Source organism: Orbicella franksi, chromosome 10, assembly GCF_964199315.1.
Source record: "Orbicella franksi chromosome 10, jaOrbFran1.1, whole genome shotgun sequence".
NCBI lineage: Eukaryota > Metazoa > Cnidaria > Anthozoa > Scleractinia > Merulinidae > Orbicella > Orbicella franksi.
The window spans coordinates 14,019,620-14,043,867 of record NC_138154.1 but is presented as its reverse complement, the minus strand read 5'-3'; the positions used below and the strand labels follow the sequence as shown (position 1 = coordinate 14,043,867).

Genomic DNA, 24,248 nt, shown 5'->3' with positions numbered 1-24,248 from the left:
GAAGCACAGGGAATATGAGAGAAGTAACAAGAAGTTCTAAATACACTATAATAAGGGATACATGGAGTACTTACCGAGAAAAAAAAAAGTCGAGCCAGCAACAAAAAGTCGCGCCAGAAAAAAAAGTCGCGCCAGCAATAAAAGTCGCACCAGAAAAAAAAGAGTCGCGCCAGCAAAAAACGTCGCGCCAAAGGTAAGAAAAGGATACATCCCCAATACGATGCTGTACACGCGCGTATATGGCACTAACGGGGCTCCGTAAATTACCCTGGGAACTTCAGCGTACTGCCACCCAAATTTACTTGAGGAAAGTTCCAGTTCAGCTTGCAAACAGACGGCAGCTCGATGCGATCCCTGGAGAGTTGTTTACCTCTCATGCCGATTATGAAAATGACAAATCAAGGAGTATGAGCTGGCCCGGAGCAGCTAATTTGTAACTTAAACCTAATTGCAAGCTGTTGGTGAAGTTTGAAGAGGTGGGAATAGTTGAAATAGGGCGGGAAACGTGGATCAAGCGGGACAGAAATGGTCAAAGAGTTGGGAGCGTGTCACAGTTTCCGATTGTCCTTGCTTATGCTGTCATGGGCCACAAGTCACAGGGAGAGTACGTTCCGGGGCTAATTTATGTGGCAATTTCCAGGGTGAAATCTCCTGAACACATACACATTGTAAATTTTAATCGTCGTCAGCTTTTGAAGCCAGTGAAAAAGGCACTTGAAATCTGCTCTTCAGCACATTTTTGCTCTCCAGTTTCGGATCTTTCCTGCTGTCGTAACAATCCCTTCCAACAAGATGATTTGCTAAGTGTAAGAAACCGCTACCAGGAAATTGACCAGGAAAATGAGGAGCCTTTTCAATTTCCATGTGACATGCTTGATGGGCCAGTACAGGCTTGTTTTGATAATGATGAAGTTGCTACCCACTGGAGCTACTGGAGGTTTTTGACAGGCTAACAAGGCATGAATCTACACTTTCAAGTCCTCCTGAAGAATTTCTTACTTCTTGCCGAGATTATCTACTGTCCTTGAAAACAGGTATAGTGGTGTCTACCTTCCAAGAAGAAGAGATCAATAGCATTGACTTCCTGCTGAATGACGATTGTTGGATGACAAAAGTTCCAACGTTCGTTAAACTAATTTGGTTTCATGCTTTTCAGATGATCGAAACCACATCATCGAAAACCAAGATGACATTGTTGTTGTCATCGGACGGCAAGAATTTTCTGAGGCAACTTACAAGCTGGATCAGTTTTTCAATGGTGATGATTTTTCTTTGTATGTTTGTGTTGTTTTTGGCACAAATAAAGGTACACTTCCTCAACGGGCCATTGCACGTAAGCTGTGAGATAGTTGATTCGGCCTCATCAACTATCACCTCATAGAAAGTTCATCTATTTCGGATTTCTGGAAAGTTCGTCTATTTCGGATTTCTGGAACAGTTGAAGTTCATTGTGAGACAGGACGAAATCTGTGAACCTGTTGCGTTTGATGTTAAAGAAATGAATGAGGTTGGGCTGTCAAAGGTCCGTCATGTTGGTGGCTGGGCACTGGAGAAAGTTCTCTCCCGAGCACGCAAGTATGTCCAAAAAAATGTTCATACAAATTCCAGTTCCACATCATTCAACCATATCATCATCTAGAGGAAAGTTCCAAGTTCTCAGAAACCTTGCAAGTAACAGAGGCAAGACAGTATCGCCAACGCGGCCTGCTTCACATCTCTGGTGAGGCCTGCCTTTTCTTCTTAAATCTTGAATGGAGGAGAGTGGATTTGTTGAACATGCACATTTTGAAGAGGGCACGTGAAGGGATGGTGGAAGCAGCTATCAATTCTATATCTAAAGATGAAGAATTGAAATCAACTTGGTTAAAGTGTTTCCAAAACAATACCACTAAAGACAAGGTAATGGACATATATTTCATGCATCAGATAAAAGGCTCACTAACTTGATTATTGCTACATCATTGAAAGTTTGATATTGTCCATCTTAATTGTTACCAGAAAATCTAAATTTCTTATAATAATTAATTCTAAATACAATATTACTTGGTTAAGTTTACCAATGTAATGAACAAAAAAATAAGAAAAAAAAGTCACATGCATTGCTTTATAACCTGACCTGATCTGATGGGTCACGAATTTCTTGCCTTTTTCACTGGTTGCTGGACAGATGCTTGTCCACTGACCACAAATCTGAAGGCTCAATAGTGTTTCAGCTAGCCATTATTATTTCTGAAGGTACTGTAACTTTACAAAAATTATTTTAACATGAAACCAAAGGATGGGGCCTTGCTTCTAAGGAAAAAGGAAACATAAAACGAGTGTTGATTAAAAATAGGAACTTTGTTAAAAAAGAAAAAACTATTTGGAACCTCTCTCTTAGCACAGGAACTGATAGACTTTTCGATGGCATACTAGTGTATCACATCAACATGGGGGCTTCCCAATTTTTACGAGACTTCAGGAGAGCATCACTGGTAAAAAAGAGTGCAGAACTTCGAAAAAGAGTTCTTCAAAGGGAAGAGAAGACGAGAGAGAAGACAGACAGTGTATCCTACAGCGTAAGAGAACATGTTTTGTTTTTAATATTGAAATGAATTGAAAAATCAATCCTGATAGCTTGCCATTTATAACTATTTGACAACTAGATTATACTGCGGATCATTATTGAAGCCTTCCTGAAATGAACATATTTATATTCTAATGATCTGTTGTTCCCTACAATTGCCTTTACTAAAGTAACAATAGACCAACAATTAAATTGTTTAGGGATGTCATACAGTACATGTATTGATTTCATTACACTCAAGCTTCATGAATTCTTCTCTGATCACTGTTAAGTTCCCATTAGATTGACAATATCAATATATTATAAATTAAATTTTATAATACTTTGAGTTGGCCTTTTTTAAGGACATTCTGAAAGACAGAAGTGAAAACAAGATGGTGTCACACAGTCGTCTGGTTGCCTTGATTCATCAGCATCAAGGCAGTGGCCTGCTGAGTCTACCTCAAAACTCCGTTGATAACCCTATGCCAAGCGTATGGTCTCAGAGTGTCTTCACAATCAACAGAGACAGTGATAGGGGAAGCCCTACTGAATGCTATTGCAGAGAATAACTGCATTCCGTTCTCAGTCCAGGTAGACGACAGTCTATTCAGGGTTGTAGGGAACTCTAATTCAGATGGTCACATCAGGATATGCTTATCAAGAGGTATTCTAATAATATTATATATTTTATTATACCAATATTTTAATATACAGCTGTAACTGAGAATCTCATAAACTAAGTTCAATCCTTTGACTACTAATTCCATCCTTTGCAAAATGAGAATTCTTAAGTTACGGTGTATAACAAACAAATACACCTGCCTTTTAATTCTAGAAATAAGCATATATTAAGGCTATAATAAGAATTCTACTGGCCATATACACACCCTACACACAGGTGTACTTCAGTAGTTATATATAAGGCGGGCTAATAAACAAAACTATTTACAACAACTTTAATTTTTGTATTTTCATGTGGAAGAATTGCCATGCCTATGGGAATCTTAAGGTTACTTCCTACCTTCAGAGGCCAAAAAAATCGTTTTTTCTTTTATTTGACAAAATTTAAGTTCGTCATTTTATCTAGTGTTTCCAAAAGAAAAACATTAAAAATCTCAAAAAGCGGCCGAGTTATTTAGAAAAAACGTATTTTCAAATAAAGTTAATAAACTAGGAAGGTGTCACAATCTTGTCAACGGGCGAGAACCCTGGGGAAATTTTCGCGGCAAACGCTCATCGCTCGTATTTCATGTCATTTGCATATTTTTATTTACATCACGCACTTGACGAAAATTCCCGCGTGGAAGCTCTTTACGCTAACTCCTATGGAAAAATCAACAGCAGAAAAAAGGCCTTGGGTAAAGAAAACGAAAAAAACCGGCTCAAAGAAGAAAGAAAAAGCTCCATATTGTCAAGGAAAGAAAAAAAAAACCTTGCTGAAAGTGACAAAGGCCCTTGCTTTGGCCAAACGCCTTCGACAATCTTGGCGTCTGCTGAAGATCCGGAGTGTTCGAATATCCTTGGAGCAAGTAGCTTAAAAATCAAAGTTAAGGTCAGTGCAGGCTGCGAACAAGATTCTTCGTCGGAATCTGGCGGAAGTGATGAAGAAAATGAAACCTACCCAGGGGAACTCATTTCAGCAGTAAGGGTATTTCTTAAGCTGTCCGTCGATTCCTTAACGTCTTGTCTTTCAGCGGCACATTTTCCCCCTTTAACCTTTTTGGCGCGGGTTTTGCCTTTGCCTTTGGGGTCTTTGCCCATTATATTACGTCGCCGTCTTGAATTGAACTCCACTGAGCGAGATAAAAAAAACATGTTGCAATGCGATGCTTTTCCCGGGAAATCTCGATCTATTGTCATAGGCACTGGGAGGTGCTGTTGTTCCATTGGCTTGCGGTTTTATTAGGCGTGATAATCTCCGGGCGTGGCGCGAGTTGTTTACGAACCTTTACAAGCTAAAATCTCGCATTTGATTTTTGGAGGAATACATCCACTTTGAGCGAATTTATAGGGTATGCAGATTTGACGGATTTTCGTGAAATTTTGCCAGAACATTCCAGAGATAATGACAAACCAAAGTGTGTCGGGAAATTTTGATATTTAACACATTTTTCCCGTGGCGTCCATTTACGCAACACGTCTCGCATATTTTTAGCTACTCCAACTTTAGAAGTGAATATCTAGACAACCAATCAGAATATCGAAAAAGCCCGACACACTTTCGTTGATTGATGCCTTGTGAAAAAGACTGTGCAGCCATTTTGCTCGTACTGCGGAATCCGATACCCGATAAATTCAATAGAAGAAGCCTTGGTCGTTTCACGCCTTACCGCCTCCTGACACTTCCTAAAAGAAAACTTTGCTGAAATTGTATTTCTTTCGTTAAGTACATTTATTAAGCTTTCTTATGATGTATAGTTTGTTGGGGTTTTATTGAAACTGGCGCGCGTACGATTTTTTTCCCGAAGGGCACCTGCGAAGGTGGGAAGTAACCTTAAGCTACAGCCAGGGGAGAAGCAAATGCATTAATTTTTTCAAAAATTCCAAAGGAAAAAAAAATTATTATCCTGCAAGGGCTGAGATTTCACAGTTCAAATAATCTAACATTATTACATGTAAATCATGTTATCACAGTCATATAACTGCCCTTTGTCGTGGTGAATTGATCCTTAGCCAAAAATGGCCTATTGTTACAACATTAACTAAAACATTTTCTACACCTATCAGCATGACTACTTAGTCCCAAGAGATAAAGTATTTATTTTTACTTGGAATTGATGGCCTCTGATCTATACATGTACTGTTACAAGATGCATTACTTTTAGGGCTAATTGTGGTTTGCCCCAGTCTGATTGAATTTTGTGAAGACTGTTGCTGTAAGAAAGTAGGATTGTCATTTTGACCATTACATGAACGAATTTGACAGAAGTGGTTCTCCACACAGTCTTGATTCACAATGCAAGGTTTAATTACTGAGCTGGGAAACTTGCATAATTTGTAGTGGACCAGTGACTGGAAACCAAGGCACATGGAGTGTAAATCAAACCATAATTTGCTTGATATAAATTCTTTGTTGTTTCCTCCAGTTTTTTCTTCCCAGTGACTCATCCAACTATAAAAGTTGTTAAGCTTGATCTGCAGTCTTGTATCATTTGTAGAGTTTATGTACATCCTGTCATTAAATAGGTTGACAAGTTCACTAGTGTGCTCTAAAAGAGATATAACTGAATCCAGGGCAGACTCTTCTTCTCCAGTACTGGCTGTCATGTGTTCCTGGTATTTCTGTGACATAAGTGAAAAGAGGTAATGTACTGTTATATTATTTGGTTTGCATAAATTAAAAAAATGTTAGTCAAGAGTGGACTAAAAGTAGGATAAATATAACACTTTTTTATTGAATTTTGAATATGTTCTAATTGTATAATATATCAATGGACTTAGCTGTAAAATTGCATCTAACTGATGCATGAAATAGGCTTATTTGTACCATAAGTATCAGACTGTTGATTATGAAAAGATGAAATAACAATTGACATTAGCAAAATTAAATCAACAGCAGGGCTAAACAAGTGGAGTTATAGCTAGACAATTAGAAAAAAAAATTCCTTGCAATTCACTTTAATAATTAAATTATCATTAATCATAGTAATAGAATTAGCTGTGATTTTGTACCTGCATGAGAAATAGCATCTTGGAGTCAAGCACATCTTCTGCAAGCTTATTCCTCATTTTACTGGCTGGGTCAAGATCAAAATGCTGTATTGTCAGGTTCTCATGCAGTGGCAGGGAGAAACTTTCCTGGTCCCAGTTAAATGCACTTTTGAATTGATCCCAAGTGATTTGTTGTCCGTTAACTTTTAAACACCTCGGCTGGCCTCTCTGGTTGCTTTTTTCAATATTATTCCTTATTTTCTTGATGTTATGCTGATAAGAAGATCAAATAATCAATAGATTGAGATTAATAACTTAATTAATATTACACTTTTGTTATAGTTATATCATTCCAACAGTTATTATTGCAATTCAATTCTCCACAACATTGGGATGGATCAGGCCATGATCATAACATTTCTGCTTAGGAGTATTAATACTACTGGTATTTAAGCAACAGTGTAACCACATTATGACTTGAGAGTGTTTTGATTTTCTAACATAATGTCTGAATATCGCCTACAGTTTTTCCGAATCTTTACTTTGTAAAAACCACTAATTTCCCCTCATATTAACTGAAAATTCAAGTGATCAGTCTAAGTTTTCTGAGGTCTGACTTTCTGGAGATATACAGCCAACAATATGTTATCCAGAAGCTAATTTTTTACTCAAGAAGCATCTAGATAACACATTGTTAGCTGTATGAGTATGTGTAACAAAATTAGAGAGAACCACAATTGAAGGCTGATTAATGAGACAGGGTAAAGGAAATATTTACTTTTTAAAACATTTAAAATACCTTTGGATCCATGATAAAAATCATTGGCCCTCCAGTGTAGAAGTTCCTTGCTACAAATTTGGTCTCAACTGGGTTTTTGTCCTTGTAGTGCAGTTTTATGAACTGTCTGTTACATTCTGCCCCATCTAGGATGCACCACCTGGTATACCCTAAAAAAGCCATACATGAACATGTGTCTTATTTCATTGGTAATTTCATATTATAACAGTACTATTTTTTATTTTTTGTTCATAGATTCAAGGTTGCAATAACTTGCATGGAAGTGTCATTCTCTGAAGTAAGTTTTATGTAAACCCTCTAAGTATATAAATTCTTGGGTAATCAACTGAAATATAGGTTCACATATTCCAACATCAAATGCCAGATTTTAATTAATGATTTATTTAATCGTGAGGTTTAATTGTTATACATGTACTAACTCAAATCCAATCTCCAACATTGCCAGGACCCCATCCCAGAAACAGAAGTACAAACTGCAGCTGCTTGGAGTGCAATCTTTGGATGGGAATTGTGCAACAGGAAACCTAAACCCATTATCACTGACATAAATGAATTGCAGCACATGAGTAGCAAGTTCTGGTTCATCACCTTTTCCTACAAGCAAATTAAAGAATTTTTTGCTTTTAATGACAGTAGCGGATTCCAAAATGGAAATCTTTTTAAGCGTGAAATACAGCTTGGAATGTTTCTAAACTGCAAGTATTCAATCGGTACAGATGAGTATAGGTAAATTAGTCTTACCTGATAGGGCTGTCATGAGCTCATGACCTTTTCCAAGGTCAACAAAACCAACAAGCTTGTGTTTGCCACCAACGTTGATCATCTCTAAATTCTCCTGATAATTTTTTACCAAAGATAAAGTATATTAGCTAATTGCAATATACAAAATTATAGCTCTCCTATCGACTATGAGCCAGATCATGTATCTTCAGAAAATGCCCATACACCCCCATGGAAGGGATTGGAAATTCCTGGGGGTGCGGGGTCTCAAAGGTCAAATAACTTTAAGGAAATTCATGAAGTTTTAAATAGGACATTCCTGTGGGGCTGGGGGTCTTAGAAAAAATCCTTTCCATGGGGGATGTATGAATTATAATTTATTAATGGAACAAAACATTGTGTCCAACAAACTTAAGTAAATGTCACTACACAATGAAATATTTTCTAATTTAGCTGTTATTGTAGCAAAGCCAGGACAAACAAACTTTACACTGAACTAACGTTATTTTTAGAAAGTAATTTTTTCTTGTCTGAAAAGGTACCTGAATCTTCATTTCGTCAATGACTAAACCACCCATATAATCTGCTTCTTTCGTTCCACTTTCCTTGGCTGCATTAAGACACCATCTCAAAACCTCTGGGTTCCACCCAACTGTCTCCTTGACTTTGTTTTTATAAAGCCTGTAAATGATATTTCTTAATATATACTGTAACTTAAAAATAATATGGAGCAGTTTAATAGCCAGGATGCTATTATTAAAATGCATAGGAATCCATTACCAGTTTAGGCATTAAGTATCCTCCTTTTTTTTTTTAATCTTTCTACTAAATGGGGCACACATTAACTGTGATCAAATTGCGTATACATGCACATGGTTAATTTGTACTTTGTGAGGATGGCCTGGTAAATGAGTACAGGTGATATGGTTTTTATTTAGTATGGCACTCAAAATGATACTGTTCGTTCTATATAAAAAAAAAGTTTTAAGCACTGGGCAAAGTCATGGTACCCCTTGTAAAATAAATAAAATTAAATTCAGGAAAACATATTTTAAACTACTTACCTTATTGTTTTGTTGCTTGGGAGAATTAAAAACTGGCAAAGAGGATCCAAAACATGTGGGTTTCGGCGGTACATGTAAATATCCAGGCAAAGGCGCATAACTCTCTATTTGAGGCAAAAAAAATATACCTTAGCATTTTTAGGAACCAAATGTATTATAGCTGTCCATGTTGATAGTTTCATGTATACACTCAAACAATGATAGAATGACCTTTTGTTGATTCTTGTATTATAGTATGTTGATACATGTGTTATGTACGGTGTATATTCATATTGATACATGTATATTATGGTTTGTTGTAACCTAAAAGAAGAGCAGGGATATGGTCGGAAAATATTTCTCTTCCCCATGTCCACCATTTATATAATGATCATCAGTTTGTTGTGAAAGAAGGGCTTTTATAATTATGTTCTTATATGAAGAGGTTGAACCATCATTTATAGTAGATTGAGCTGTTGTAATTGATTCAATAAAAAATTTGTTTCCTTACTTTGGATGCCACCGGTAACCGTTTTTGCTTTTGCATTGTAGACGGCGTTTTTGTTGCTCCCAGAGACACGCCATCTCGGTATGGACATTTTGGTCACTGGTATTTAAAAAAATTTGAGAAAGATTATCGTGATCTTCCTCAGCCATTTCAAGGCACTGTGAATTGAATTTCTCTCTCCAGTATTGCTCCCTTTTCTCTGCGTTTTTTGTCGTGCTTGCCTTTCTTTGGCAAGTTGTTGCACAACTTCATTCTTGGAGAGATATCTCTTGTTTGTGTGAGAGTGAATGGAATCCCTTGCAAGCCTCCTGCGTTTAGCTCGGGAACCCAGAAGTTTAATGTTCCCGCAATTCGCACTGCAACTGCCATCTTGGACAGTAATAATATTACAGTTATGGGAGAAAACCCTTGTTTCACCCACACTACTGCACTGTTGATGTCAGTTCCTTCCATCAAATCAACATACTGGCCAGTGGCATGAGGAAGGTTGTGGTTTCCCCATCTTCCAATGTTGCGGCGTCGACAAAACCTGGATCGGACCGGACCAGACCGGATCACGGATCGGATCACGGACCGGATCACGGATCGGATCACGGATCAGATCACGGATCGGTTCGCAGATCGGATCATGGATCAGATCACAGAAAAAAAAAGTTTTAAAGAAAAAAAAAATCAAATCGTTTATAAGATAATAATAAATAAAAAATAAAAGTGGAAAACTAAAATATGTTAAATAAAAATAAGAATCCCGAATTTGACGCGATGACATGTTAATTACAGAGAATGACAAGAGGTCATTTAAAAAGCCACATAAGCGCCTGATTTACGACAAATTTAAATTGTAATGAACAGGCAGATGTAGCTATATTTGAACGTTAGTTGGCTTGAAGCTTGCGTGAACCTCCCATTCTCGTTTTTGAAATTGTTGTTAGTATCGGTAGCTAATTCTCGGCTACTTTTTCGTGCCAGATGTCAGCGTTACAGTTAGCGTTACAGTTAATGAGAAAGCTTACATACGAAAGCTTAAGGACATGACTTGCTTTAAAGGAGCTACGTCACGATTTGCGCATCTTGAAAAAACTAGCCTAGTTTTTCAAGTTCGTCATTTGCAGTCCTCGTTAATCTTTGCCATCCTTATCGGTTCTCATTCCATTTTGATTTGTTCTTGCCTCTTAAGTGCTTTCTATCCTAGAACACGATCATTTTAAGGTTTTATTCCATATAAAGGCAACTCTTTACGACCCTAAAAATGACTTAAAAATCGTGACGTAACTCCTAAAATGTTGTCTATTCTCGGGTTGCGTTATCGCTCACACTATCGATGTTATTCCTATATTTTTTTGTAAAACAGCTGTATTTCCTTGAAATACAAATGGTCTGTTTCATATTATTCCAGTACGAAATATCATATTCCAAACTCACATCTTGTAAAAGTATAGACTTGTCTCAGAAACGGAAATTGTTTGAAATCATCAGGTGTTTAATATTATTAGTGTTTTTAGTTTTTGTGTTTCGATTCATACGTTCATCCTATTATTACTATGCTGACGCGTTTTATGAATTTTGAATCTTGAATTTTGAATTTTTTTTCCTTGATCTGATCCGTGATCCGATCCGTGATCCAATCCGTGATCCGATCCGTGATCCGGTCCGATCCGATCCAGATTTTGTCGACGCCGCCAATGTTGTGCCTTTGCAAAATTTCGCATTGTCAACGATTGCTAGAATCAAGTTGATTCTAGCAGTTTCCAAAAGGAATGCTCTGTAAATTATAATAAGAACCCTGAATTTAGGTATTTTTAAATTATTTGATTACTCTTTTTATCGTTATTGTATATATTATTTTAGCTTTATGACAATTGTATTGTAAATTTCTGTTTCTCTTATTTAGATTTAGTAGTAGTAGGTCCACATCAACTGTACAGTTGCTTATTTTAAACCTACTTATCAAATAAACGTATATATGTATGTATGTATGTATGTATGTATGTATGTATGTATGTATGCATGTATGTATGGCTTAATGGGTATCGTTCTGTGTACGAGATGTCCATCAACTTCCCGATATCGCTTTCACAGCCATGAGAAATAAGGGAGTAAGAAATTCTAGAGGATGAGAGTTGAGTTATCTTGACTTCAGTGGACAATCGGTGACGAACACGACTCGAAACGAAGAAATGACACATTGTTTGGGTTGTCACTCATTTTGCTCCATCCACGTCCCATTTCTACACTACTTTCTCGAAATTGTTCGAAAGTATCTCCTGGTAATTCAGTGACAGGCATATGTTCCTAAGTTACGCCGCAAGTTAAGGTAACACGTTCGACGATCTTTACGTGGTCCTCGCCTCACCAATTTAACCTGATCTCCCCATAATTCTTTAAATAATTCTCCCGAGCAAAACAGAGCTCAATTTGCCGGCGGCATTTTCTTTCTCTTCGTATGCTCTTGACAAAATTTTGCTGGCTTCCATTACAGTTCCCTCACAATATTCGTAATTCCACAATACCATAAGAGAAGCAAATTTAGTTTATCAGCTCTGGAATATTGTATGCAAACAAATCAAAGGTGCATAAACGTGAAAACTTACCATGACTTCCACTTCAAAAATGATTGTATCTCCTCAGTTTCTGCGGAGCTTTCGCCATTAAGTTTACGTTTCTTTGGTTTGGAAGCCATTTTGCAGAAGCGTTGTGTAATTTTTGTAAACACGACGCTACGCGGTTTTGATTGGGTGTTTGAGACAATGGTGCATTGTAGATTCGACCTGAGGGGACCCCGTGTGTTACAAGAAGTTTTGTTGACAAATTGCGGTCTAGTACCCCCGCGAGCCTTAATTTGCCAACATGACAAGGTTACCAAGCCGATTTCAACAGTCGTTGTGTCTCGTTCGCTGGAAGCAGTTCAGACGTCGTGCTTCTGCCGTGCCGAACTAAATTGCAATTTGGTTCGACTGTAGCACGGCAGGAAAACAACTCTGATTCAGACGTCGTGCCAGAGTCGAATCAAATCCAGGGTTTACTGAAGCCTCGTAACAATTCTCCTCCTAACTCCCCGAGGGAACGAAATCTCGCCAAAACACACTGACATAATTTATGAATTTAGTTTGGCGCGACAGAAGCACGACGTTTGAATCGCTGCCGTGCCAGAGTCGTGTAGCACGGCAGAGCTTGTCGAACTTAATTGCTTGCCGAACTTAATTCAAAAGTTTGATTCAGACGCCGTGCTTCTGCCGTGCTTTTGTCGAACTTAATTCCTGAATTTAGTTCGGCACGGCAGAAGCACGACGTCTGAACTGGGCCTAAGAATGTCAACCAAATTCTTTGTTGTGTCAAGCTTATCACAAGGGGTCATTACAAATTGCAGACAATTCTCACTGATGTGATGTGTTCAATTTGACATTGAAATCAGTCAGTTTTCACAGAGGAGAGTCTTCTAGCTATATCTTGCTTCCTTTTTCCTTCTTTTTAGGTTCTATTCCACTGGATCCCAATCTAACGCAATCCTGAGAAGACACCAGCTGTTATTGACTTGTTTCCTAACTCAGCAACACTAAATGCAGTAAACACAATCAGTTCCAAACGGTTAGAATTGGAAAGCAATGGAGATCAGTGATTGAAGGAACAAGAACTTTTTTTTCAAAAAATGGTTGTTGAGCATGTGGCATTTATACAGTTGGACAAATGTGACTGAGATGGCCAAGTGATCAACCACTGGTTTCTCCTTAGAGTGCCAGTCTCTTATCAATCAAACCAGTGACGAGAATTACAGCAATCATCAATCAAGCCTTGCTCTAGTCGTTAAGGAAGAAAACATAGAAAAATATGGCTTCGCCCCTCTATGGCCGATTTTGCCACTCACTTAAACCAAGCATTGCATTGTTGTTGGAGCATATAAACCATGCTCAATAGCCTCCTTCACAAAGTTCTACTTGTAAAGCAAGAAAGTATGATTACTGAACAGCATCTTGAATTGGGAAAAGCTTCGTTCGAATTTTCCTTTGATACATAGTTACATAGTATATGCGACTTCAAGACTTGTTTTGTCTGTGACCTCTTCGGTTGGTCGCCAGTAAAGATTTGAATTTCAGATGACTTCATGTAACCATGTACGAAAAATATAACTTGATACCGAATAATAACAACCGACAATAATATAACCAGATAGAAACAATAATAATAAGATAGAAATAAACCAGCAAATAAATAAATAAATAAATAATAAATAAATAAGTAGACTGAAATAAAGAATGCAAATTATTTATAGTTAAACTTGTGGTATCAAGGTTTATATTTCATGCACGGTTACATGAGGTCATCTTGGATTTAACTCTGTTATGGGGACCCAATTAAGAGTTCATGGACAAAACTAGTTTTGTAGTTGTATATATTACTGTAACTGTGTGTTGAAATAAGATTTGAATGCAGTTTTCCCTATCAAGGTGACGTTAAATGATTTTACACGAATTTTCATAAGCAGACTGATGTTGCAGAAATGATTTATAATCAGAAAAACAATTTGAATGAGGTCTTTCCTAATCCAGATTGTTGCAAATCATAATTTTACATGGCCAATAACATACCTAAGGTTCTTTGTTCAGAAACTTATAAAATGTTGCAGCTGAAAGGTCAATGAAAAAAAAACATGGAAATAAATACAAGTGGTACTGCCTCAGTTATCTGCGTGGTATTTTGTGATTGTAAGAATTGCATGCATAATCAACATTTAAGTTACTCTTCCGTGTAAGAGAAATTTACGCGGAGACACCAGATTTCCAATTTTGTTTTTAATTTAGTGGGTTTGTGCGTAAGCATGACAATACAAGAGTTATTTTTTTGTGAATAAAAAGCCCCTGGAGGTAGCAGCACTCAGTGGACTCTTGACAATTATGATAAAGTTAATCCAACAAGTTTGTCTGGTTGTGATGTTCAGCGGAAAAGAAAACATTTTAAGAATTTGGTTTACCTTAGGAAATTTGATATTAAGCCTACTTTATGAGATCTGATTTTAACAATTGATCAGTGACTTTGTTTATTAGAACTACATGGAACTGTTCCCAGAAAGACAGCTAAACATCATGCAGTCTGTAAAACTGCAGATTGGTGTTGATTCTGGATAATTTTTCCAACTCATTTTACAACAAGAATCAATTTAAGTAAAATATAGGGTTAGCAAAGTCTAAAAGCAGAGCTCCTGATTACAAGTTAACCTTGCTTGAGCCTGGGATCCAATTGAAAGCCTGTACCTGGTCAGTGGTCAACTTAAGAAAACACGTGACCTCGATAAGCTCTAAAAACGAGCCTGCGATATGGTCAAGTGATACTGGTCAGCAGATGCCTTGTTTTGACATGTGTCAATTGAACATAACATGGATACCCAATATCAAAGGTGTATGCTTTAACCCTCCCCCCTTCTGATCTCTTAAGGAAAATCCTGGGGAACTAGGTTGTTGTAGAGTGACAATTCACATTGATTTACATAAAGGGGGCGTACGGACAATCACGTGACAACCAAACTATTTTAGCTCGATGGGTTACTGCTAAAACATCGTCACGCAATAGCACGGTCTTATTTTGTTGCCAGCAATGATCGTAGTGTTTTTAGGTTTTCATATTCCACAAAACCAGTTCAAATTACGCAATATCAATATCAAACCCATAACATAGGCACGCAAGGCGTGCAAGAATTATATATTCTTTTTGAACTAAAAGTCTCGGAGATAGGAGCATTCATGGAACTGTTTACAGTAATGATTTGGTTAATTTGACAAGTCATTTTTGGTTGCGATGTAGAGCAAGAAAGAAACTGGGAATTTATGATGTACATACGATGTTACATCGGTAATGGTAAGATGACTAAATAGTAAGCCATAAAATGTTTGACTGAACAAACTACAGCAATCTGACGCGTCTCCAGATTAATGCAGATATCATCTTATTTTCTAACAGGAAATTTGATTCGTTCTTTGATACAACCCACACTGTGATTGTGTAACACGTGCACATGCACAACTCCCTCACTCACCGCTCACATAGCCCTTCCAACCCCAAGAGGAATTTTTGCTTAAAAAAAAAATGTTAAGAGAACTTTTCGCATTTTATACGAGTCGTAAGTTTACCCTTTTTACACAACACAACGCAACAACACTTCTTCACCGAAAATAGAAAGAAAGAGAAAAAAAACCTCTCTGACACGTTGAAAGTTGATTTTTAAAATTAAATTGCACTTTAAAGTGCCTATGAAGTAAAAAATAATTGCTGCTGATTTGAAAGGCTTTTCAAAGTAAAGAAGAGTGGCGTTTTCCTTTTTGGAATATCTTTTTTTGTTTTAGAGATATTCACGTTTTTGTATTATAATTGATGACGTCATAGGTGGTTCCAGTAAAACAGTTCAACACTCAATCAAGAAATCTCTAGAAACATTTAAGTAGCGTTCTTTAAACTTGGCACCAGAAATGTACATCACAAAAGAAACAAAATGACACCCGTCGTGCCGTCGACATGACAACATTTATGCCGCTGGTCCTGTTTTAATTAAAACTAACATTACCAGATTTTATCAGGAGCCATAATCGGGGACGGAGACCGTAAGTCTCGGGATTCGCGCGCACCTATGATATGGGACAATTTTTCTATTTTTAGAACAAATTGCGCCATCCTGACGTCATATATCCGCGCGGATTCACGCACATGTCAGGGGCTCTCGCGTGGATGTTGTCACGCTGCGTGCGTATTTTTCACAGCGATGGTAGGGAATAAGGCAGGGAATACGAACCAGGGCGCTCATATGTAGTTTTATGCTCTGAGCTAACGGAAAAGGTGGGTTTTTCAGGGTCGAAAACAAGACTTCAATCTCGCGCTGGGATTGAATAATAAGATCTGCTCATGCTAGTTGTAAGCTTACGCGTATGCTTAAGAATATAGCAAGAAAACTCTCTACTCTGGTATCGAGTAAATTTGTGAGTTTCTCAGACAATGTTTAATCATAACCAAAACCTGTTTCGATGGTTTCTTATTGTCTCTGCTTGTTTGGTGAGTTTGCAAAAGTTTTTGAAAGGAAAGTCTGACGCGTACAATTTCAAGTCCGAGTCGGTGTTTTCAATTGTCAACAAATCTTGACAAGATTTCTTTCGTTATCTTTTGTGCTGAGATGCTGCAACAAATTTCACGAATGCAAAAAAGGCTACTAACATCATGTGTGTTTCTTCAACATAAGCATAGTGAAGTTTTACACTGCGAAAATGAAAATAGACAAGGAGTTTTGATAACTCGATCATCAAAATCGAAATCGTTATTCCAAGTTGATTAAAGAAAGCGTCACCGTAACTTTGCTCATTGTTTCTGCTTTATTCACATATTTTCAGCTTAGCTTTTAATATGTTCTCAAACATTTATCAATCTTAAACATATTCAAAAACTATAGAGCTATTGTTTGAGTTCGATGTACGCTTTCACACGAAAGTGCGGAGGAAGTACAATTTGTCATGTTTACTGACCGTGTACAAAACACGCATCGGCGGGCGCTCTCATTCATCGACAACAGAAAATTTACTGGATTTCTACACGAATAAAACTGAGCAGTATCTACGGACGTAAAGTTATTAAGCCTTGATGAAACATTAAGCGTTCCTTACAGTTCAGGCGAAACTCAAACTAGCAATTATTTTGTTTTACTTTTCGGTCGCGATAGACTGACAAATTCCTCGCAAGCGTGTGGCAAGAGGAGTTAGCAAACTATGAAGTCCTGAAGCTCTGCTATATCTAAATATATCCAGCTAGTTTTTTGCTGTGTAATGAAAAGCTGTTAATCTTCAACATATGTGAAATTTAAAGTGGAGTAATGTACAGCTCATGTAAAAGAAGCATCAGTCGGAACACAACTTGGTCAGCGATATATATAAGCTTACATGGGAACATGCCTAAATTCGACACTGTCTTACTTCACTCAAACTGCAGCAGCTTACGACGAAAATACTTAAGCAAAATTCCAACAGACGTAAACGCGTTGAGTTGTGGGGCAAAAACATGAAACATTTCGGGAATTTCGGACGTCATTTTCCCCGCGCGACATCCGCAAAAATCCTCGCAGCATGTACGCGCGTGTGCCGCGGGTGATGGCGCAATTTGTTCTAAAAATAGAATTATTGTCCCATATCATGGGGACAACCCCAATATTTCAAATGGCGCGCGCTTACGGTCTCCGTCCCCGATTATGGTTCCTGATTTTATCTTAAACAAGGATCATCCACTCCCAACAATCTAATGGGGAGAGTTAAGATAATATGGGAATCATATGTGTTCCGAGCAAGACCCTCTGTCCCTTTTCGAAGGGTTGCAAATTGGCATATTTGGTTTTTCACAGAAAGAGACTGGAGCCAAAAGTATTGCCATGGCAACAACGCAGAAGGTGTCATTCTGTTTCTTTTGTGATGCACATTTGTGGTGCCAAGTTTCAAGAGCACTGCTCTAATATTTCTAGAGATATTCTTGATTCATTGTTTTACTGTTCAAGTGGAACCACCTATGACGTCATCACTTTCCTTATTTGCATAATGCAAAAAGGTAAATATCTCTAGAACGAAAAAAGATATTCCAAAAAGGGAACTGCCATTCTTCTTTACTTTGAAAAGCCTTTCAAATAAGCAGCAATTATTTTTTACTTCATAGGCACTTTAACTTGGTGCCACGTAGTCCTCAAAGAAAATTTGAACAGTTTTCATACTTTTAACCTCTAAAAATATCGGACTGACAAGAATGTCATAAAATGCCCATCAAATAAAAATATTAAACGGCTACTGCAGAGACGTAAAAACCGTCCAGAAATGAAAGCTTCTTTTTTGTTTAATATCCTGGGAACAATAGCCGATAACTTGTCAGCTCTAATTGAATTTACTCCCATATAAAAAACAAGTGTCAAGTTACCATTTGTGACTAAAGATAGCAAACATCTCGTGGGAATAAGTGGTGACAATTCGTCAGCTCTAATTGAATTTACTCCCTTGTGAAAAAATTACCCTTTGTAAATAAAAAATAAAAATATCTCGTTATATTTGCATGCAACAAGAACAAAACAATCGTTACCTGCACTTACTATTGTAAACGTTATAACTGTTTCAAATCTAAATAGTCTCGTCTCCTCTAAACATGTCCTAAGAACTAGAAGCGACAATTCGTGACCTCTAATTGAATTTACTCCTTGTGAAAAACAAAAGTATCAAGTTACCTTTGTAACTTAAAATGGAAATATGTCGTTCCATTTGCATACCACTAACTCATGAACTGTTTCAAGTATCGAGGCTCATCTCGTTCATAACTAGCCTCCACTACACAAATTATGTACTCAAAAACAACCCAATGTAAGTATGTAACTGTCACATTCCGCTCCAAAACGGACTAAAGATCACAAACCGGCAACATACACGTCAGTCTTTATGTACTTTATTTTTCAATTACCAAAGTCCTTGTGTGTTATAAAAACGCTTTAAACTTCATATACCTCACCTAAGTTATCTTGAATAACAATTTCCTTTTTTTTTCAACTACAATTCGTGATGGTTATTAGTGTGAATAAGCGAAAACCCTGATAACATTGAAGAGAAAAGATTTAGTTTCATTAAAGCGTATCTTCTCATTCCAGTAATAAACGAGAACCATTGTAATTGTAAAATCGTCACAGAATTAGATCTTTTTGTTCGGTTGACCAAATTAATTGCAGCCTCTTCGCTTTTCACATTGAAACTTATCAATAGATGCTGAAATTAACGACACGCCCGGAACACTCATTACGAACTCTGCAGCAATATTAAGGTCTCAATACAACACGCAAACGATTTGAAGCTGGTCACAACCTCTTCACATTCCCAGTAGTGCATTCTGCCCCCCCCCCCCCCCTAAAATGCAATTGATCCTATCATAGAAACCACATCAACTTGTTTTTCATTCACATCTTAAACCTAGTGGTATGTTGTATCGATCCATACTCTTTATTTTGATCCTTTGATAGATTCCGAGATATGACAATGTTGTTCTAAGAGTTAATTCCGTGTTCCGATAGATATTTTCCGTAATACAGAGATAGATCAATGTCCACGCTAGACTCCCTTCCGTTCTCTTCGATTCCTTTCTTGCACACGTTTTTCAAGTGTCAATCACGAGACTCGACTCAGACCTCGCAGGTCAAACCAGCTCCAGTCCCTAACTTATTTACAACATGGTAGAGCGGCTAAGATTCAATTCAAAAACTTATCTCATGGGAAAAGTTCACCCTTCATCGCATGCTCTTAGTTATATGCAAACACTATGTTTCTTTGACTGATTATCCAGTTGCAAATGATTATCAAACCTGCCCACAAAATCCTCAGCCTAACCCACAGAAAATGTCGAAGTAAGCCCAATATATGAATACTTCCTCCTCTTTTATAGAATAAATATGGTCGTTCTGAACTGTATCGGGATCAAATCTTCTCACATACCATTTACCTTTACAACACGAAATTTGACTGGCTGCTTATAGTAGATCCAATCTGATTGGTGTGACATACATCACTCACTCACTCACTCACCCACCCACCCACATGGGTGGTAAAAATTTGTCTAACTATAAATGGTTGATTTCAAATAAAATTGAAGTACCTTGAGAATCTCAGTCATAATTTTTATTAAATTAATTTGGATTACTACTTTTATTTTAATTTCCAACTAGAGGTGACATGTCTAAGGATTCTGGATACTATGATGCCATACCACTTAAGCGCACAATCCAGGAAATGTGCGAGTTGTCAACAAAGAAGAGCGATGAAAATTACTGTTGTTGCCATAAGCCACTCCTTGTTATCCCACTGGATCACATCACTCTGGATGACTTACATTTGATGTTAAGAATCACAGATATTCTGCTAGAAAACTTAACTGAAGATGCAACGATGTGGGATGACAAGGAAAGCTCTTCCTCTACCAAAAAAAAAAGACCACTAGAAAAGTCAGAACATGTCCAAAAACTTATGGAGGCAATCAACACCTGTGTTGTCACTTTTTCGGTATGGGAGAAGAGAAACGCAGATGGCAAGGGTAGTGGAACCTGGGATTGGACTAGCCTCATGGGAGATGATAGGAAAAAGCTCGTAAGAGAGCTTGGCTAGCCAGTTACAAGTGTTTACAGAAGAACACATGCCACATGGTCATTCAATTATGGAAGGAGCACAGTTTAAATTCTACACAATTTATCTGTTATAAAGTTATCAATTGAGATAACATCACAGTCCAAGTAATCAATTCATCCCTATCAATTATTACATCCAAATCGTTGTCCTCTTTTACTCGACCGGTCAAAGCAGTTCATCAGACGTAGTCTTTTACTCGATCGGTTCACGTAGTCTGTCGTTGATCGAGGACTTAAAAGATAACACAGGTCTTTATCTATTCGAAAGATGAAGAGGAAAATAAATGACATTTCTGTTTGAAATCCAGAGCCGAACAAAAAAGCAAAGGCACGCAGCGCGTCTGACGCCTGAGTGAGCATTGTTGTCCACTGCATGTGTGAGATAATTATTCAAAATTGGAACCGTTTTAATTGATCAAAACATTTAAAAGGCCCAGGTTCGAGTATTCAGTTATTAGATCCTCTTTGGAGTAACATGTCAAAGCGTACGAGACAGCAGCTCGGCTTTTACGCATAACTATTTGATGACGCTTATGATCGTCGCCTCAGTTATAAGTACCGACCCAAGCAAAAGCCCGTTGTTATGGGTATTTATGAAGTTGAGCGCGCAGTCTCTCAACGAAATCAAGGGGGCAAGGCAGAGTATTTTATTCAGTGGAAGAATTATCCTTTAACTGAAAACACATGGGAGCCGTCCGAACACTTCTTATGTTGATGAAATTACATGTAAAGTGATGTTAAAACCACGTTCCGAACACTCTGAGATCTTTTTTTCAACGAAAATCAAAAATGATCTCTTTGAGACCGGCTGAGGATGAAGTACTCTGCTTCGCTTCCTTTAACTCTTTTATCTCTCTGAGATCATTTTGCCTGACATGTGCAAGAAAGCGGGGTTGACCGGGGATTCAATGAGCTCTAAAAAGAGCTCCCGATCAACGCGCTGCATTTCTTGCACAGATGACATGCTGAAAATTCGTTTATTGCAACTCGCGCAAAGCGTTACTTTAAATACGATGGTTAAGTGATACATTTTATCACCTCTCAATTTCAATGCCTTATAGCGTCGGCGTGTGTCCTATTGTTTGTGGAGGCGGAGCTTGGCATATATTAATATTCTGCCGGGAAATTCAAAAGAGTTTCACTCTATTGTTCTTCTAGTCTCCGAGGCGAACGAAGGCTGAAAGATCGTTACGAGTGTTCGAAAGTTGGCAGAACGACCACTTCGAAACATTATTTTCCGCTAAAACTTGGCATAAAGCTTCCTTTAACAACATACATTCAAAGCCGTATGATAACCGTTAAGAAGGTCACTTTGAAGGAGTAAAATTCTTCCTCCAAATATTTCCTCATATAATATTTTCCCTCAAATGGACCAAATTCAGGAAAAGAAAACGACTAAATCCACTTTTCGTAAGATTTCAAAAAATGTCTCCTTTATTCCATCAATGTCTCATCTACAAAAGCGCTATGATAACCACTACGAAACACAAGTATGAAGCACGTAAACTCTAAACAAGTATACGTAGTCGGCCATTTTCTGGTCATTCTACTGAAATAGAACCTGCAATGAGATTTTTGTAAAACTTTGCCTATTGATTGTTTATATTATAGGAACTTCAATTTTGAAATAAAAATGAGGGGTCCTCATGTTCATTTAGGAGCAACAGGATCTTGTTTATACCCAATAAATCCTTATAATAGCACCATGATAGTAGTCACGACTGCTTGCTAAATTCACGTTTCCGACGATTGCTTTTTGTTCTACACTGAGAATTGGTCCATATTTATTTTACACAGAGAAATTTATTACTCAACTCAAAACAACAGAAAAAAATGATAGGTCACCATACTCGTTTGCGAGAAAATGACGATTTACCTCTATGGCGAGCTCGAGGTCCAGCTGTAAAGAAAAAGCCGCCATTTGTAATGTGCGCGCGCTAATCGCGCGTGAAATTATGCGCAGTAGGGATGCGCAATGCAATACTGGGGAATGACCTAATGACAAGTTGGGCAATTAGCTGTTTTTACTTATCTGAATATTTTCTTGTCTTGATGTTCTGTCTTTAGGACTTTACAGATCTGTACTTCAAATACATTTCCTCATGGGAGCCATTCTCTACAGAACTATTTCGAGCACAGGTACAAAACAATCCATTAAGACTTTATGTATTTCCAATTTATGATATGTACATGTGTTTTGAAATCCACAGATAAAAAAGTGGATCACGAGTTTTACCAAACTTGGAGATAAAAGAACAGGCTACAGAAAAAAGCAAGTCACCTGTTACATGCATGCGGCAACGTATCATATACCACAAATGGTAGACAAAAATGACAATATAAAACAGTTCAGTGATCAAGGTAAAAAATCTTGAAAAGCTGTTTACTACTCTAAAAAGTTGTTTAACTAGCCTTGAAATTTATGTATGATTACATATTTATTTGCGTGACGTCATGTTACCATTTGCTGCAACTTATTGTTTTAGGGGTTGAAAAAAACAACAATGATGCGCGATGGGCAATACAGAGGAAGGGCAACCACAATGATGATCCAGCTGAGGTGCTACGCACTGAGTATAGATTGGAAGCTCTGAAGCACAGAGAGCGATAGCATCGGAAATACACAAAAAGGGCCCAGGAATACTGAGATGAACTTATCAAAACAAAAAGGAGAAAAAAGCGGGGAATCAGCCACTTAAAGAATAAGACTCCATCAGCAGTCTCCCCAACTGAAGAAAATGTATCTAAAAAAGCTAAAAAGTCTAAAGAAAAACAACAGAAACCTCAACAAAAGAGAAAGAAATAAAATACTTTAATTTTGAAAATGTAATATTTTACATTTGCATTCAATGTTGAAATGTACACTTACTGAGATAGGTGAAAGGTATTCATACAAAGATAAATGCTCACGTACAAAGCAATGTGCCTTTAACAGATTTCAATGTACACTTACAAAGATTTATGTACACAGCCAACAAAGTTAAAATTTGTAAAGATGTATACACAATAACAATGTTACAATTTACAGAGTGGAATGTACACTTACAAAGATGTATGTACACTTAAAAAGTTTGCGTGCCTCTTTAATACAGAGTTGAATGAACACTTGTAACAAAGTTGTACATACTAATGAAGATGAATGCACATTTGAAGTTGAATGTACTTACTGACCACTTAAACTTGGCATATATCCATCTCAAAATTGTTTAACAAATTTTCCACTGTTTCAGACTTAAAAAGCCCTGCATGCAAAAGTCATATACTTTTTATTTAATATGAAAAGAGCATATCAGGAGAATATTGTTTTTAATTTGAAATCACGTGCAGGATTACAGACCTAATTTTGCTAAAGTAGCCCTTCATGATTTAATCATTTATAGCTACTTTAATAAAATTAAAAAAAATATTCTCCTGATATGCTCTTGGTAACAAAGCAGGAATCCCACCCATACCCATTTCATACTTCTTTGGAGACCAAGAAATGAACGTTTTAACTCTCATAGGGTAAAAAACCTTTATTCCTTGGCCATGAGAGTCCACCCTGAAATCCCAGCCAAGAGGAAAATAAACAGCATTGAAATCATCTTTCTCAAAAAATGTCCATCCCTCCTTCTTCATTCCCTTACCAGTAAACAAGAAACGAAAAACATCCCCCCGAAAAAAACAACCTTACAGGCAAACGTGACCGCGATTTCAAGTGCCGTTCGACGGCCACCCTAAAAGAACAAACACTTTCTCGAATAATTGCCCCGTCCGGGCTTGGCTTGTTGAATAGCTCTGCAAATAGAGGTAAGACACCCTCCTCTGGCTTCCACGAGGCT

The 24,248-nt window shown here is 37.5% G+C and overlaps 2 protein-coding genes across 3 annotated transcripts in view; one reads left to right on the top strand and one right to left on the bottom strand.

Moving 5' to 3' along the window:
- Nucleotides 1–24,248, top strand: part of LOC145499291 (uncharacterized) — a 189,210-nt gene that overhangs the window by 115,050 nt on the left and 49,912 nt on the right. The gene's annotated exons all lie outside the window — the stretch shown is intronic.
- Nucleotides 5,697–8,819, bottom strand: LOC145501303 (uncharacterized). The gene is made up of 7 exons (XM_081480787.1): nucleotides 8,783–8,819; nucleotides 8,261–8,399; nucleotides 7,740–7,833; nucleotides 7,418–7,592; nucleotides 6,999–7,137; nucleotides 6,225–6,472; nucleotides 5,697–5,830 (listed from the first exon to the last, which is right to left on the bottom strand). The coding sequence occupies exons 2-7, from the start codon at nucleotides 8,294–8,296 to the stop codon at nucleotides 5,812–5,814; spliced, it is 711 nt and encodes a 236-aa protein (XP_081336913.1). The 5' UTR covers nucleotides 8,297–8,399; nucleotides 8,783–8,819; the 3' UTR covers nucleotides 5,697–5,811.